At 36.6% G+C, this 16,926-nt stretch overlaps 1 protein-coding gene across 2 annotated transcripts; it reads left to right on the top strand.

Moving 5' to 3' along the window:
* The first annotated feature begins 3,632 nt into the window (after positions 1–3,632).
* Positions 3,633–16,705, top strand: LOC122888645 (complement factor B-like). 2 transcript variants are annotated; one of them, XM_044223336.1, is made up of 19 exons: positions 3,633–3,676; positions 4,084–4,154; positions 4,841–5,047; positions 5,135–5,320; positions 5,413–5,589; positions 7,172–7,258; positions 7,620–7,759; positions 9,134–9,278; positions 9,376–9,507; positions 10,236–10,346; positions 10,572–10,706; positions 11,730–11,839; positions 12,214–12,346; positions 12,484–12,622; positions 12,919–12,995; positions 14,024–14,124; positions 14,249–14,378; positions 14,737–14,786; positions 14,959–16,705. In XM_044223336.1, the coding sequence occupies exons 1-19, from the start codon at positions 3,669–3,671 to the stop codon at positions 15,136–15,138; spliced, it is 2,319 nt and encodes a 772-aa protein (XP_044079271.1). In that variant the 5' UTR covers positions 3,633–3,668; the 3' UTR covers positions 15,139–16,705. The 2 variants fall into 2 exon arrangements, with proteins under 2 accessions (XP_044079271.1, XP_044079270.1); XM_044223335.1 differs by having other exon boundaries at positions 3,652–3,676; positions 4,826–5,047.
* The last annotated feature ends 221 nt before the right edge of the window (positions 16,706–16,926 follow it).

The raw sequence follows: 16,926 nt of genomic DNA, 5'->3' as shown, positions 1-16,926 counted from the left end.
AGAGAGAGAGAGATGTTGGACTCCATCTACACAGAGAACAAGTGAAGATACTTACAAAGACCCTCAAAGACACAGCCCTGGGATGCAATGCCCCCACTAGCTCTTCTACTAGGAGCTTTAGAGACCATCCCAGACCTCCTCCTCTCCATCATCACCCCAGGATCTAGGCCCAGGGAAAGATGCTTCCAACTAGAGATCTGAATGGACAAACAGGAATGGCAAACAACCATGTGTTTGGTCAGTCTCCCCTGTTTACTACACCAACCATCACCCCTCGCAACAACCTTGACTCTGAAATAAACCAAAGTGGCAGGGAGGTAATGCATCTCTGTCGGTCCTTAGGCCTGTACATAGTTAACGGTAGGTTCAGAGGGGACTCTTTAGGGAGATTCACATACTCCTCAGCTCTTGGATCTAGTGTAGTAGACTATGCAGTCACTAACATGGACCCCTCCACTATCAAGTGCATTCACTGTCAGACAGCAATCCCCCCCTTCAGACCACAACCAAATAAATGTGTTCTTTAAACTCTCAGGTCAAATGAGTGACACAAAAAGTGACCCAGTAAGCTGTATAAATTAAATCCTACTTACAGAGTAAGGGTCCAAGACAGTGGAGACAAATTCATCATAGCCTTGAGCTCACCTCATCTGATGAATGACATATCAGTATATAACCAAAATCAATATGTCCCTACAAAAGATGGTGTCAATGATGATATCAATATGATATTTTATAAGGCAGCTATTAAAGCTAACCTTATAAAACAAAAACGGAAGCCTATTAAAAAGCAAAATGCAGACAAATGGTTTGATCAAGAATGCAAGACCTTCAGAAAAGACCTGAGAAAAATAGCAAATGAAAAACATCGCCAACCAAATAACCCCGCCTTACGCACTAGGTACAATGAAATTTTAAAATATATAACATACAATTAAGGAACAAAAAACAAAATTATCTACACATGAAACTTGAAGATATTGAAATGCCATTAATCAAAATCAGTTCTGGGACCTGTGGAACAACTTCAACAAAGCAACCAAAAGCACTACCCATCCAAAAATGGTGACATCTGGAGAGCACATTTTGAAAATCTGTACAAAGACCAAATCAATGTCTTATAAAAGAAAAACTCCAAACATTAGAGGAAACAATTAAAGACAACCATAACCCCCCTGACTTCCTATTACTTGGCAAAAATTGACCACACGGATAAAGTCTCTCCAGCCAAGAAAAGCTTGTGGTCCTGACAGCATTAAAAACAAAATGCTCAAATGCAGCACCCCATAGATGCAGGGTGCAGTGTTGAAGTTGTTCAATATCGTATTACAGTCAGAATGTTTTCCCGACATCTGGTGCAAAGGGTTCATTTCCCACACTCATAAGAGTGGGAACAAATCAGACCCTAGTAACTACCGTGGCATCTGTGTCAGCAGTTGTCTAGGTAAACTATTCTGTAGTATTCTAAATAAAAGAATACTAGATTTACTAAAAGAGCTCTCAATATTGAGTAAAAATCAAATTGTCTTTCTCCCAAAACACCGCTCCACTGACAATGTATTTATGTATATACTGTATACCCGTTGGGACAAACATCCAACAGAATTGTTACATGCAGAATTCAGCAGATACATTTTACACATACACAGAAAAACACCAACAAATGCATGTGGAGCAGAATTAGGCAGATACCCACTGATAATTCATAAGAGACATTCATAAGAAAGCGCTTACATTTTTTTAATCAACTTAAATCCAGCCCCCTAGACACCCTCCATTCCAAAGCCCTCCAAACCCAAGAGCTGAGCCCAGAAAAGAGTCCCATATGTCAGTTAGTGCTGAGACTAACTGGCCTCCTCAGACACACTCTGACCAGTCTCACAACAACTCACGGCTTTCCAAACGCCAGTCAGAGTAAACCAAATTATAATGCAATGTAAAGAAACCTATTTGGAACATTGGAAAGAAGAAACTAAAAGCCAAAGTAGATCAGAATGTTATCTGGCCCTAAAAAGAGATTATGAATTGGCATATTATCTCTCTACTGTCAGAGATAGAAAGCAGAGACAGATCCGAACCAAGTACAGGCTCAGTGACCACAAACTGGCAATAGAAAAAGGAAGACACAAAAAATCATGGCAACCGAAAGAAAACAGAATATGTGGTCACTGTTCGACAGGTGAGGTTGAGACATTGTAGGCACTTCCTCCTACAATGTAAAACATTCAATGAAATAAGAAACATTTGCTTTAACAAGTTCAACTCTGTAATCTCAGATTTCAAAGAGCTAAATGACCTCTCAAAATTAAAAAAATACTCCTAGGAGAAGGAGACAGGGCAGATCTTGCTGCCTAATATGTATCAACATGCCACAAACCGAGGGACAGTGAATGACCTAGACAAACACACACACAAACATTTGTAAAAAATGTTTATGAAGTTTTCACTTGTATTTGTATTTTTTACTGCAAGTCAACATTTTTTATTATTATTATTATTACTATATTGTCTTAGAGAGAGAGAGAGAGAAAGAGAGACAGAGCATACAGTAGCACAATGCAAATTCCACATAGAATTTTCAAATAATAATAATGTAATGGTAGTGGTAATATTAATATTAAAAAAAAATAGTAATAATAATAATAATAATAATGATAATAATAGTAATAAGTCAAATAATATTAACATTAACAGCATAACTAAGGGATGGTTCAGGACTTACCTGAGCCAGCTTTAACTATAAGCTTTATCAAAGAGGAAAGTCTTAATAATAGTAATAAGGTATTATGAGCTCTTTAAGATACGATACCACTGTGCAAGTGACTTAAAAATATGAAGAGGAGGAATGAGGACTGTAATTGAAAAGACAAAGATTTTTTTTATCACTCCTTAAGTTCAGCCATGGATGGATTACTGAACGGGGCCACCAGGCACAGGCCCAGTGGCTCGAAGAGTCAGGGGGGCCTTGGGCCAGAGCCTCTGTTTGAAGTGACTGTTAAAACCTCTAACAAGTCAATCAAATGACTACACAAAGACACAAAACAACTATAAAGAGACACAAAATGACGACAAAAGGAGACGCAAACTGAAAGCGACACAAAACAACTTCAATGAGATGCAAAATGACTGCAAAGAGTTGCAAACCAACCACAAAGAGACACAAAACAACCACAAAGAGATGCAAAACGACTACAAAGAGACCCAAAACAACCCCGGCTGACCTTTCAGTTTTAAATGTATTTGTTTTTAACTGATTAACTCCTCACAGTGCTTTCACAGTGAGTCTGTCACACATTTAATGGATACAAAGAGTATTTGTAAATAAGTCTGCTGATTAAGTAATTACAAATTACAGGAAGAGGGAGTTAGTCAAATGACTGTAAGGGTCAGGGAGAGCTATAGTTAAATCAGTCTGGTATGACTGGGTGTTAAATCAATACTCAAATAAATGTGGCAATAAGCAATTCTTAACCGTGCCTGCAGATTTTGGGAAATGATGAAGCAAATGTTTGCACTTTGTCTTGGTTTCACAATTACGTTGTTTTTTTATGCAACATGTGACTGTGTGTGTACACATGGCGGAAAATCCAGGATCAAAAAAGGAGACGCTATGGCCTACTTAAACCCAGTACACACAAAACAGAGTATTTTGGAAAACAACAGTCAAAATGAACAGGTAACCTGAACTGTACTGAATTCTTTAAATGGTCCAAGTCTTTCAGGAAAAGGGTCAGCCATTGGGAGTGGGAACCTAACATTTGTTCTTTTCCTTTTTCCCCCATATTTTCATATAGTAAGGATTAAACATAGTTAATTAAACATTCCTTGCTTATTTCTACGTTAGTCCAGTTGATTGAAACTGAATTATTTTAATCTCCCTGCTATTAAGGTCTAATGCAATGCTAAGAAAGTGTTTGGATGTTTTCTGTGACACACACTATTGATTTCCTTTTATTTGTCATGAAGTTAATAAGTACCAGGATGGTCTTTGTTGATCCAGTCCCTCTTTCTGAACATCACTGTCCATTTTGAAATAAATGTACGGCTCCTGCAAAATCCTATCATTTTGATATTCTTCCCCAGTTTAAGGTTCAATATGGGATTTTCTGTCCACTGGAGTTGGCTTGCTGTACTTTCATATCTTCTCTGCATGGGTGAGCTACTTTTACTTTAGATAAAAAAAAACCCAAAGATTTTTATATTTATTTTATATGTAATTTTGAATTTCAAATGTCCAAAATGTGCATGTATTTATATTGATCGTATAAGTCAAGTGGAGTTTTTGTAACATAGTCAGACATAAACTTGTAAATGTTCAGAAATGTTTTTAAACATTTTAAAAATAATTCACAATAGAATTTTTTTAATAATTATGTGTAATTGGTCAATAGCTTAAGGACTGAAATAACAACAATGTACATGGAACTTAGCAATTTAATACTGCTGCTGAAAACAGTAATTAACATCTTTTTGAATATTGAAAGTAAAATTCCAGTGGAAAAATACCATCCAATATTTTATCACCAGTCTGAATGTTTGTTTTCTGAAATGGTTAATATGAGATAAGACTTTGCTGCCAGCTTATTTTTCTGGATGTAAGATAATTTATTGTTCCAAATATGTGCTGTCTATAGTGCCAAGTGGAAACAATATAAATGTTATTCATTTAATATGAATAGTACAGTCAAATGTAAATATACAACTTGCATCTTAAGCCAACATGTATATTGACAACACATCTTAAAGGCTATAGAGACCTATGTATTAAAGGGGCACTCCGAGCGCTTTCTAAAGTGCATTACTAAACCTCTATGCCCCAAAATAGTCTTTTATTTTTCAGGAGGTGAAGTTCGGTGTAATTGCACAGAGGAGAATATGCAGATTGAAGGAGGTGATTACACATTGACCAAGAAGCTGGAGAGAGGCAGCCTGTTGATCTACCAGTGTCCTGAGGGCTACTATCCATACCCAACTTTGACCCGCCTGTGCCAGGCTGATGGCACCTGGACACCAGCACCCAAAAGATTTGCACTTCAGAAATGCAAGAGTGAGTGATGTGACGATAATGTTTCTAACTTTGCCTCAGGCTGCCTGCTCTACATGATAACTCAGATCCTTTTGTTTTGATTTGCAGTTGTTGAATGCCCAGACCCCAATGTGCTGGAGTATGGAAATGTATCCCCTTCTCAGGAGAAGTACTTTGTAGACAATGAGACCACGTATGAGTGCTACTCTGGATACACAATGCGAGGCTCATCCAGACGTGTTTGCTTACCAAATGGGAAGTGGAGCGGCTCCACTCCCATCTGTAGCCGTGACTGTAAGTCCTGAACAGCCACCTACCTTCTTCCTCTCCTTTCTCTCATTTGTGAGTGTTTTGTGATTTATCTTTTGTCTTTTTTGTTACCACAGCAGGGGATAATTGTGCTGATCCTGGTGTCCCAGCTGGCGCCTCAAGAACCGGGAACATATTTGGAATTGACGACGTAGTGACATACAGCTGCAATGGCAACCTGTTTTTGGTTGGGTCGAGTAAAAGAGTGTGTCAGGAGAACGGCCAGTGGACTGGCAAAGAGCCAGCATGCTACTGTAAGACTGATACCTACAAATGCTGTTGATATTCTGTGTCTTTTGATCAAAGGTTTACCATGAAAAGATCAGCTGGGAGTCTACTGGAAACACTGCTCAAAACGTTACAACTAACGTGCAATAATGTTTCATTTATCTTTTTATTTACTAATCCCTCAGTTTTTATATGATAGTCAGTAAGTCTCAGTCACTGAGGCAGCTGAGCCAGTTTCTGGTGTAAACAGGCCGGGCAGTGGCGTGTCCAGACTTTTTTGACTGGGGTGGCCCAAGTGGGGCACTGACTGATACAGGTGTGGCATGAAATACGTGTGCGCATACACACACACACACACATGTCGGAATAGTATTAATTTACCATTTCTGTCTCCACTACTCATATATTACCAAACTCTTATTCTTATTCTAGGGTTTTGGCAGGTTAGGCGCAACTCCAGCACATTGCTGCCTCTTAGGTTTAAGACTGAACTGCACCTATAAATGAAAGTCCGGTTTACTCGTCAAACAGTTGGTTCGAACTAAGGTTCCGCCTCTGACTGGGCAGATAGACAATCATAGTTTAGGATAATGGGGTGGCCAATCAGATGAATGACCAGGCCATTCCCTGGACACGCCCCAGAGGCACGGTGAAGCAATCTGCCTTCTTACATGAAACAGATAATTTGAGAGCATTACATGTTCAAAGTCACTTCAGGTTAATACCTTGTTACACCACCTTTAATGTAAAATTTGGTGATCTAAATGTTCAAACCTGAGATTATCAATATGAAGCACAAAAAAATAGATAACAGTCTCAGCACACTTTATTGAAACAAAATGTTTTATTAAGTCTGTGAGTTTTTTGCATTTTTCCCCTTTTCTCTCTATTTGTAATGGCCAATTGCTTCACACTCGGATCCTTGTTGCTGCTACCTGTAACACTGTTGGCCTGGGGAGGGTGCAGACTTTGTTGTTTTTATGTGAGCCAAAGCCAATCATGGTGTGCCTGAGTGCGTCGAGGGCACAGCCTCCAATGTCATGAAAAGACTGTGACCCAATTAAATGACCTGCTTTTTATCAACAATGTTGAGGTTTAGGCTAGCCTGCCACAGTTTTGAACCAGACAGACCAAGTGAAAAGAAGTGATTCTTGCAATGAGCAACTGAAAACCACTAGCTAGCTAGCAACCTCAATAGGTCATAGATAGCTCAACTGTTACTGTAGTGAAGCTATCTTATTAGCTGTGTATTTTGTATACAGTATTAACCTTTTGATAAGTTCTGGTTTTGTAATGCTATTCTTGCCCGTTAAAAAATGCAGCTTCCTGGTCACTGGTGGAAAGCCAGTGAGGGATCACGAACTACCAACTACTACTGGTTGGTCAGGCAGGTGGGATCTCCACATGCACACTGAGCACTCAGTAAGACTCACTATTCCAGTGAGAAGGACATGATCCCTCACCAGTTTCCCACCTGTAAACGTTGCCCGAAACTACTGAGAATTGAATCCCAGTCTCTGTGGTGATGGGGGAGTACTTTTACTTGATTTTTCTTTAGTATCACTTCACCTTCACCTTTAGTATCACTTCACCTTTTGCTTCTTGCAGACAGACACACTTATGACACTCCATTGGAGGTTTCACAGGCATTTGGCAGCGCAATCAAAGACAGCCTCACCAGTTTAGAGTCCATCGGTAAGTTCCTGAAACTAATCTGATTATTAGCATTGTTTAATAGCAATGCTATATGTTAATTTTTGCTATTACAGCATATTTTGGTAGTGAGGCAGATAACATTTTGTTAAATTCAAAACAAATGAGTGATACATTTATAATTCATCCTACTTTTTAGTTAACTCCTCTGTGTAATGACATAATACCTTAGTTCTGTATATATCAATCTAACAAGAAAATGAGTAGGTACGAATGTTTCTGCCCTGTAAAAAATTTTCTTTTCTTCCATTATACTTCTTTCTCTACAAAAAAGTTATATATTAACAACACAGTATATAATGTATGTATGGCACAATAACAGTATCTGTTGTGGATTGTTCAGATGATACACAGGAGGGGAGAAAAATCCGGATTTCAAAAAATGGGACACTTAACATCTATATCGCAGTTGATGTTTCTGAGAGCATTGAAGAGAAACACATCAATGATGCAAAGGACGCTGTCTTAAAACTTATTACAAAGGTAAGAAACAAACAGCTTACCTCTTGATTAAAATAACACTGGAGACAAGTAAGTTTTATCCAAAATGATACATCAGTATATGTTAGAAATTTTACAGTGCTTTTTTAATGGAGAAGGCGATTGCCACAGAATTGCCTCACTTACAATATGCTGAATTTGCAAACAGTCAGCAACATTGTGCTGCGACTGGAGATGTAAGATTGTTTTTGCTGATCGTGGGCTCAGTTTAAAGGATGCACATGGGGTGAAAGTACAGACTGCGGTTGATGGATGCGGGCAATGAATATGCTGAGTTGTTAAAAAATGTTAGAAATATAGCAGTTAGTGTGACTAGTCTGGACATTTGATCAATCATGTTATCTTATAAGGAATAAAATGACATGTTAAAGTTTGTATTTGGCACGGCAGATGAAGCCACAGTATTACTTACAGGTCAGAAATATCATGTAGATATTGAGAAACTTCAAATTATTACTTAGAAGTATTTTTCTCCCCAAATACTCTGCCTGTGGACCAGCTAAGTGCCCAAAAGTTTAGAAAAAGCAGCAGATTTTATTTTGAAATTTTTTTGTTTGTTTTATTGTGAAATAAAAATTATTATTTTGAAAAGAATCAGGATGAAATAACATTTCATATTAATGAGCTGAGTTTTAAAAGGGTGATGGTGATGTTATATACTTTGTCTGCATTTATTCATATTAGTATTTATTTCATGTCTTATTTATTGATTGATTTTTTTACTCTTTGGGTAAAAAATCTGCAATAAACATTTATATATATATTTAGCATATATACACATATATTTTTCTACTACATGACAAGCAGCCATTTAGCCACTTATTCATCTTACAATCAGCATTGTAATGATTTTTATGGGTCTACAGAGACATTAGCTTTTTTTTTTGTCTTAATACTAATCCCATTGGGAGTAGCGTATTTCACTATTTGAAGTCATATACTGTATCATATTTTTGGTGTGAGCTGACATATGAAGCCTTTTACGTTGTCTGACACAATTTTAGAAGCACATTTGGCACATTGTACACATAACATGTGCAAACATATTCTCATCCCATTTGGCTTCCAGTACAACAGCCCATTAGAAGTAAATTTCATTATGAATCATAATCTTGACCGATGCTTCTTGGCGCTAGTCCCTTGGCTTGTTGTCAATGCACACTACGAGATTCTTGTTCTGCTGATAAATGAATCAATTACTCAAAACAACAACCATAAGCAGTTTGAGGAGGTGTTACATTAACGATCACAGCAGTTCCACAATTATGCATGTGTTTGCAGTGTTGTGTCAAAAGTTCATATAATACTAAAGATCATCCACTTTGTATTTAACTGATATGCATTATGTCTCCACAGATTTCATCCTTTAGCGTGACTCCAAACTATGAAGTTCTCTTTTTCTCCTCTGATGTGTTTGAAGTTGTCAACATTATTGATTTTTTGGATGGCAAAAAAGTACTAAGCGCCATCAAGACTGAAATGGAAAATTTTAAAATAGGTGGTGAGTCAAACAGACCAGAGATAGTGTTGGAAATACAGTTTTAATACACAGCTTGATTTATTTTTTACTGAATGTGTGTGTGTGTTTTGACTCAAAGACAAAAACACTGCTGGAACAGATCTGAACCTCGTCTTTAAGACCTTCTTGGAAAGAATGGCTTTTATAAAGCAACGAGTTGGAGACGAGGGTTTTAAGGAACATCGTCACGTCCTCATCGTTTTTACAGATGGTAATTTCAGCATCTTGGTATATTTAATGGATTTACTTCAGCAATGAAGCGTTTCACTGTAGGCAAATTATGGATTTAAATATTCATGCTGCAACTATTTTAAGGACTAGTTTGACACAGAGGGAAACAGCATGCCTGGCTCTGTCTGAAGGTAACAAAACCCACCTACCAGCACCTTTAAAGATCACAAATTAACATTTTGTATCTCATTTGTTTAATCCGTACAAAAACTTAAGTGTAATAATGACATGTTGTGGTTTTAAGTGGGGTTATTTATTGGACTATTTCTTGGCCGGGTGATTAAACAAACAAGAGATAATGTGTTCTATTGTGAGCTTTAAAGGTGGTGGAAGGCTAGCTTCATATTTACCACACAGAGTCGTATCAATCTTCTCATCTAACTCTCAGCAAGAAATAGAATAAATGTATTTCCTTTCCCAAAATGTCAGTATATTCCTTTAATGTGAAAATTATGTGCCAGTTTACTATTTAACTGTATTCGTACGACTGCTTGATTTATAATTCATGCTCAATCAAATCAGCACTGATTTAAAATGATAGTATGTAAATGTGCATCTTGTATAAAGTACAGTAATATAGATACTGTAATTTAATTATGTTTATGTAAGAGCTAAACTGAAAGCAGTAAAAAAAAAAAAAGTTTAACTTGTTATTTTGTTTTGTCTTTGCTGTACATCATTTTAACACACTGGTTTCTTTCATTGCAGGTGCTTATAATATGGGCGGTTCACCTGCACCCACTGTGGCAAAAATAAAGAACACGGTATACATGAACCACACCAGTGAAGGGGAGACTCAATCAAGAGAAGAATATCTTGGTGAGTTTTATTTTTAATTTGTTGTGCAGATTTCTGTTGCTATACTGATTTTCATCATTCAGACTTGCTGCTGTCATTAGGATTCTTCCTTACAGGCACATGCTATATTGTCAGTAACATTTCATTGTTATATAATAATGCCTAGCTAGCAGCTTGAGCAACAGAATGTGTTATAACGCAGCAAAGAGAGCCTAATTTATCATGCTACGTTTCATTCTGTTACAGACATTTATATGTTTGCCATTGGAGCTGAGATCTTTGATGACGACCTGATGCCCCTCACAGCAGGGACCGGTGGCCAGCATTACTTCAGAATGAAGGACATTAACAATTTACAAGAGACCTTTGATGAAATAATTGGTAAGTCATCTTTGCATTTGTGTGTAAGTATCTACCTTAGCATTCATGTCCACCCTCTAATTTGACCCAAAGGAGAGGCCATGTGATTCTTTTGTTTCCTAAAGCATTTAAGAGCAGGCAGAACCATCACTCTTGATTTGTGCCTCCATAGGATATGTAGCTCGACACCACTGATGAAGCAGGGGTGGACAAATGTGATGCATCCCACTAGACCACATTATATACTTATAAGGGCATCGTATATCTATCTCCATTAAGAGAGTAGACCATTAAAAACTACAAATATACAGAATTTTAACAGAAAAAGAAGAAACATTACAAAGAACGATACAGACAAAATTATGTAAATAATGCATTTTCACATATCGAGGGATGTCAATGCCAGTCTGTATGTCTTTGGTGCAGACTGAAATATCTAAAAAAAAACAACTTCATTTTGTCCTCAGAGGATGAATCCTATTGAATCCTACTAACTTTAGTGATCCCCTGACTTAACGATAGCGCCACCAGCAGGTCAATGTTTTCACTTATCGAGTGAAATATCTCTACATCTGCATTGATGGATTATCCTAAGAATGTATACAGACATTCATGGTCCCCAGAGGATGAATCCTACTGACTGGTAACTATTGAATGTATTCAGTAGGCGACTTGTTAATTTTTAACAGTTCATTATCATAAGCAAATGTTAGCATGCTAACACACTAAAATAAGATGTTGAACATGGTAAATATTATACTCACTAAACATCAGTATGTTAGCATTGTCATTGTGAGCATGTCAGCTTGTTATTTCATAATTGCACCATTTCTTCTTATAAGAACATTTTTTGCTGATGAATTTTGCTATAGAGGTGTAATGCACTTACGTTGCTTTGGATAAAACCATCTGCTAAATGAAGGTTAAGTAATTTTATATAATGTAATGGGTTCAAGATACTAAACCCCAAATTATTACTGATACAACCACACATGTATTTGCATTCATGGACATGAGCAACACTGAATTTGTTTTTTTATGCAGATGAAGAAGAAGTAAAGGGTCTATGTGGTCTTCACAGGGAGTATGACACACAAAATACCAAAGAAAGCATGAGGAAAATGTATCCATGGATGGCATTCATTACTGTCCAGGTGAATGTTTCAGTATTTAATTTAACTTCATAATTCATCTGTGAAATATGTTTTCAAGGCTGACTTTATGAATGTCACAATGGCCAGAAATCTTCACTGCTTATACTTGACCACAGCAATCAGTAAAATCAGAGGAATACAATTTCCTGAAATATTTTTCTTACTAACAACACAGTGGAGTCAGACCTTCAGATGTAGGATTTCATGAAAAATTGTTTCCTCATTATCTACTACCATGCCATGTTGTCCTTGTCGTTTTTTTTATAGTGGTGCCAGATGTGCTGAGTAAATGCAAAAACAGCAAATTTTTGCTTCTGTGTGTTATATAACTACTAAACTATGTTTAAAAAATTATTTATCATTTAAAACTTAAGAATGAAGGAAGGTCAAAGAAATGCATTGGCTCTCTGGTGACCTCTCAGTTTGTCTTGACTGCCGCTCACTGCTTCACATTTGGAGATTTACCTGAGCACGTCACAGTTGACATTGATGATGGACAGGGCAAAGGTAATGATAAATGTTTAATGTCTGTATGTTTACTAATTTTTTGATTTCAATAATGAGTTTGACTATATTTTTCTGCTATTCACTAGTACTGCAGACAACAACAATAATACTAACACTTGATTGTGTCTCTTTTACAGTGAAAAGAGTTAAAACTTTCAAAATACACCCAAACTACAATATTAATGCTAAAACGAATGCGGGCGTGAAGGAGTTCTATGACTATGATGTGGCTCTCATTCAACTGGAGAAAGATGTTCAAATCTCCACTGCCGTTAGGTGAGAACTTGTGTTCCTACAAACAGTGTCGTTCGTACTTAGATTTGATGTTACATTCTCAGTCCTGCCTGGGGATTTATTGATAAAACAGTTCTTACTATGAAGACACTCTCCCCAGCTTACACACACACAAACCTGTAAACAGATTAATTCAATTCATCACAAATTCTGAAGTGTCCTTGAGAACTTGTTACTTTTGTAATACTGCATTTTTATGAATAAATATTCTGTGTTCAAAGTTATTCCCTTGGAACATCATCCTCTCCATATTATATTGTTTTTGGTATCTTGTTCAGACCTATTTGCATACCATGCACCCAGGAGACCAGTGATGCTCTAAAACTGGTTGGACAATCAACCTGCACACAACAAGGTGAGGTAACTCTACCAACATGCTGTAACACCATCTCACAGCTTGGTCTTCATAAACACCAAAAAATGCTTATCTTCCTGTGTAAATTGATTCTTTATTTGACAGTCCCTGCTAAATGAATCACAACCGACCATTCGCTAAGCCCAGCACCCCTTAGTTACTGTTGCTATGCCTATCAAGATTTCCATTCTCGCATGGCACATACAGTGGCAGATTTACCACTCAAAACTATTTGATTTCAAAAAGTAGGCTTCTCATTTCCAGCTGATAGCTGTCAATTTTGCCCATAAGCAGTAAACACCACAGTTAATGATAAACATTTAATAAATTGTTTATAGCACATTATAATGTAGGCTTAAGACATTTTAAGTGTTTATTTATGTATTTATCAACAATTACAACTTCTCCTATGAAACATCCATAACTGGTATATAAAAAAGTTAATTAATGATTGATGAAACAGTATAACACAGCTGTAATTATATGATATATGGTATGATATATGATAACATACAAACATATTCTCTCATAAAACATTTATTAACTGTTTATACACATGAATTCACAGGCAGGTTTCTGAAGCTTTCAGCCACATACCTTGTGGCCTACATCAGCAGGATTTTCATCATGAGAGTGAAGAATAAATAAACAAATACACATTTCATTAATAATTATATTCTTAATAAGTATTTTATTAATACATATAATCAATATAATAAAGATAATTAACAAAAATAAGAAATAAATACTTGTCAATCATTCATTATCTGTTACAGATGCTTCATACAGAGGAGTTATAGTTGTTGACAAATACATCGATAAACACTTAAAATGTCCTTATATTTACTTATAATTACATTAGAGTGTGTTTTGGTGTGTTGTAAGCCATTTATTAATTGTTAATATACTACTTATAAATGCTAAATAGGGCAGAAGTTACCAGATTTTCTTCTGTCTTCTTAGTGGCCTTGAAGTTAAAATAAAATATCTGTAGAGTCTCACTATATTTTTGTGTTCTCTAAATACAGAGCAGAGTCTGTTAAAGAATCATCTTGAAAGACTCACTTTCCTGACCAGGATAGGAAACGCGGTAAAAGAAAAAGATGTCCACGCTAAGCTTGGCAGCAATGTGAGTTTCAAATTACTGAGCTGTGTCGTGCCTTCTTGTGTGTGTGAGCCTGCTTTCTTGCTTTCACTCACAACCTAAAAGTCACTTAGTCAGCTATGTTTCTTCTCCCATCTCACCAATGCAGAGAGATGAATGCATCAAACATGCACTAAAGGCACCAGGCATAACAACAGATAATCCAAAGGATGCTGTGACTGATATCTTCCTGTGCACTGGTGGTCGGACCCCGCAACGAGATCATATAGCATGTCCAGGTATGTTCCCTTTATTATATGTCTAAAAGTTATTTCCCTACTTCTAGAGGAGCTGCTAGTTATCCCATAAACATATTTGAGTTGAGCTAAGCTAAGGTAATTTCACCAACACACAGTAACTTCAAATTACAGAGGCATCCATGTGCTTGTCTGATTTAGGGTAAGTAAGGAAAATGGTTAAACACCCCAGAATGTTTTTTGTTTGTTTTTCCACTCTTCATGCGTGATGAAAAGTGGGTGGGGTCAGTTTACATGCATTTTATATACTAAAACATGAGCAACTGTGGTGCAGATAAGTAACTGAGGCCCATTATTTTGGGTGTAATCCATGTGTGTGTGTGTGTATTTGTTGGGACAGGTGACTCTGGAGGTGCTGTGTTCAAGAACTTTGAACATCGCACAATACAGGTAAACAGCCATTCTTTTCTATGTATTCAACAGCATATCACAAATGAGTATCACCTGGTGGCAAATGTCTCTCAAAAGGAAAATAAAACGCAATTGAAATAAATGAGGCAATGTAATTTGATCACATAAGTTCTTGTTGACTGTGTAAAGTAACCAGCTATTTCTTTCACAGGTTGCATTGGTCAGCTGGGGAACCAAGGATCTGTGCAAGACGGGTGGTAGTATGGTCGAGTCAGATGAGACCTCCAGAGATTTCCATATTAATCTTTTCCGAGTCATCCCTTTTCTCAAAGCTGTCCTTGGAAATAACACCCAGGATGATTATGCACCACTTCAGTTTTTGGGGAGCTGAATGCATTTACACACCGTTTGTTTTGCTGTATGTTTAAAAACACTGGCTTATGTTATTTTGCTGATTGATGCACGGATGATTGAATTAATCTAATCACTCATTCAGTCAGTTTTTTTTTCAGACTGTGAGTTCATAATGAAAAAGATACAATTTTCAGATCTTCATTTATTCAGCATTTTCAGTGGTCAACCACTATGTAAAGAAGTTAATAAATCAGCATTAACCTTGATGTTTTTGAAGATAAGCTAATTCAAATGGTTAACACCATGGATCAGGGTTAGTGACAGTATATGTATATGTGCTAGCTATCCAATTAATATTGTTGACTGTTAGGCCATTGTGGCCAATGTTGCAAAACAATCAGTAGAACTGCTTTATGTTACTATTGGGTATTTATATGATTTTTGAATCATTGTGATAATCAGTGGTGGAAGAAGTATTCAGATCATTTACTTAAGTAAAACTATCAATACCACACTGTGAAAATACTCCACTACAATTTTTGGATTAATATTACTGGCAAGTTAATGTGTATGTTGCATTTTACTGCTGTAGTTGTTTAAGGTTGAACTAATATTAACCACTTTATATACTGTTGGGTAGTTTAATCTACAGCAATGCATCATATTCTATAAGATCATCATATGTTTGTTGCGTCAACTTTTCATGAGCTGAGAAAAACAGCCTGTTTCAGCTTTGTGACAATGCAGAATTCCAGATAATCCAAGGAGGTTCATCCTTCAGTTTATCACAAACATCACCACAGTGTATCACCACATCTGGAGATACATGGTTTTCACAGGAAAGGAAGGGGATGAAAAATTGATCTGAATCTGAAAAGTAACTAGTAACTAAAGCTAGATGTAGTGGAGTAGAAGTTTAAAGTTGCATAAAATGTTAATACTCAAGTAAAGTACAAGTACCTCTAATTTGTACTACAGTGCCGTACTTGAGTAAATGTACTTAGTTACGTTCCACCACTGGTGATAAATTACCTTTATTTGTCAGGTAATAAATTCACTGAATCGGCCAAAACAGACTTTCATGTCAGTCTATTTTATCCATAAACAGTCCCTCCAGAGATTTCCCAAAAAACTAAATAATACATCATCATGATATACTGCATATCAATGACGTAATTATTCATATATTCATGAAATTATTCATACTGTGATATAGATTTGATCCATATTGCCCTTATCTTAGACCATCACAGCAAAACCAGACATGGAGCTTAACTGTTTTGTGACAGATTCAAAGTTTCATATTGACCAGATCACTCTCAGGTCACAACTTGACCAAACAAACAAACCAGACATCAGCTCCCGTAAATGACAATCACCAACGTCACAATTCTCACATGAACTGGCATGAGAGTGGATAAGAGTCAATGAGAGAATCTACAGTCCTCATAGGTGAGTGCAGTGTGGTGTCCACTGTTGAAGCTGCTCCACTGCTGGCTTTGCTTGTGTACAAGTGAAGATATTTCAATATAACTCTGACTGTATGAGGTAGGAAAAGCATTCAGATTGTTTGTTAATTATATTAATAAAATAATGCAGACCTATGTATCTTGCAAGTTGCAAATTGCTCAGATTCTCTATGCAGGAATGGAATAAGGACCCTTGTTATCATGATTTACATGACACACTATTTATGCATTCACAATCACAGTTAAATAATTTCCTTATCTCAGGCCTTTTCCAAAACTGCTTAAAAAAGGAACGACTAAAAGAATTACTACAGCACTTACAAGGTTTCATCAAAACTCTTTTATGGATCAGCTCT

This window comes from Siniperca chuatsi, linkage group LG14 (assembly GCF_020085105.1).
Source record: "Siniperca chuatsi isolate FFG_IHB_CAS linkage group LG14, ASM2008510v1, whole genome shotgun sequence".
In the NCBI taxonomy this organism is placed as follows: domain Eukaryota; kingdom Metazoa; phylum Chordata; class Actinopteri; order Centrarchiformes; family Sinipercidae; genus Siniperca; species Siniperca chuatsi.
Note: the sequence above shows the minus strand (reverse complement) of the source record. Positions and strands in the feature narration are given on the sequence as shown.

Coding starts and splice junctions, on each gene's coding strand:
- LOC122888645 (XM_044223335.1), top strand. Junction 5,321..5,412: donor TCCCATCTGTAGCCGTGACT/GTAAGTCCTGAA, acceptor TTGTTACCACAG/CAGGGGATAATTGTGCTGAT. Junction 7,760..9,133: donor TCTTAAAACTTATTACAAAG/GTAAGAAACAAA, acceptor ATGTCTCCACAG/ATTTCATCCTTTAGCGTGAC.